Source organism: Mesitornis unicolor, unplaced genomic scaffold (genome assembly GCF_000695765.1).
Source record: "Mesitornis unicolor isolate BGI_N332 unplaced genomic scaffold, ASM69576v1 scaffold35932, whole genome shotgun sequence".
In the NCBI taxonomy this organism is placed as follows: domain Eukaryota; kingdom Metazoa; phylum Chordata; class Aves; order Mesitornithiformes; family Mesitornithidae; genus Mesitornis; species Mesitornis unicolor.
In genome coordinates, this window is record NW_010170459.1 from 1 (window position 1) to 842 (window position 842).

General features: G+C 61.4%; 1 protein-coding gene across 1 annotated transcript; it reads left to right on the top strand.

The window, feature by feature from the left end:
- Window positions 1-19: 19 nt before the first annotated feature.
- On the top strand, window positions 20-842 carry LOC104536946 (transcription factor MafA-like; the record flags this gene model as incomplete). Its single annotated transcript, XM_010179693.1, is given in 2 exon segments — window positions 20-258; window positions 260-842. Coding segments are annotated over 2 exon segments (813 nt in total), but the record flags the coding sequence as incomplete, so codon positions are not given.

An 842-nucleotide genomic window follows, 5' to 3' on the forward strand; every position in this document is an offset into this window, starting at 1 on the left:
TCACCCCCCGGTACCTCCATGGACTGAGATGGCCTCGGAGCTGGCCATGAGCGCGGAGCTGCCCACCAGTCCCCTCGCTATCGAGTACGTGAACGATTTCGACCTGATGAAGTTCGAGGTGAAGAAGGAACCGGCCGAGGCAGAGCGGTTGTGCCACCGGTTGCCCGCCGGTTCCCTCTCCTCCACCCCGCTCAGCACGCCCTGCTCCTCCGTGCCTTCCTCGCCGAGTTTCTGCGCTCCCAGCCCCGGTGGGCAACCGGCTCCCGGCCACCGCCGCCTCCTTGGGCTCCAAACCACAGCTGGAGGAGCTGTACTGGATGTCGGGTTACCAGCATCACCTCAACCCCGAAGCTCTCAACCTGACACCGGAGGACGCGGTGGAGGCTTTGATCGGTGCCCCTCACCATCATCACCATCACCACCAAGGTTATGAGCCTTTCCGACCTCAACCTTTCGGTGGTGAGGAGCTACCGCCGGCTTCCCATCACCACGCCGGGCATCACCACCATCACCACCACCATCTGCGCTTGGAGGACCGCTTCTCCGATGACCAGTTGGTGAGTATGTCGGTACGGGAGCTGAACCGGCAGCTGCGGGGCTTCAGTAAGGAGGAGGTGATCCGCCTCAAGCAGAAGAGGAGGACCTTGAAGAACCGAGGCTACGCTCAGTCCTGTCGCTACAAGCGCGTCCAGCAGCGGCACATCTTGGAGAACGAGAAATGTCAACTCCAGAGTCAAGTGGAGCAACTCAAGCAGGAGGTGACCCGCTTGGCCAAGGAAAGGGATCTGTACAAAGAAAAATACGAAAAGTTAGCCGGCCGGGGGTTCCCCAGGGAGCCCTCC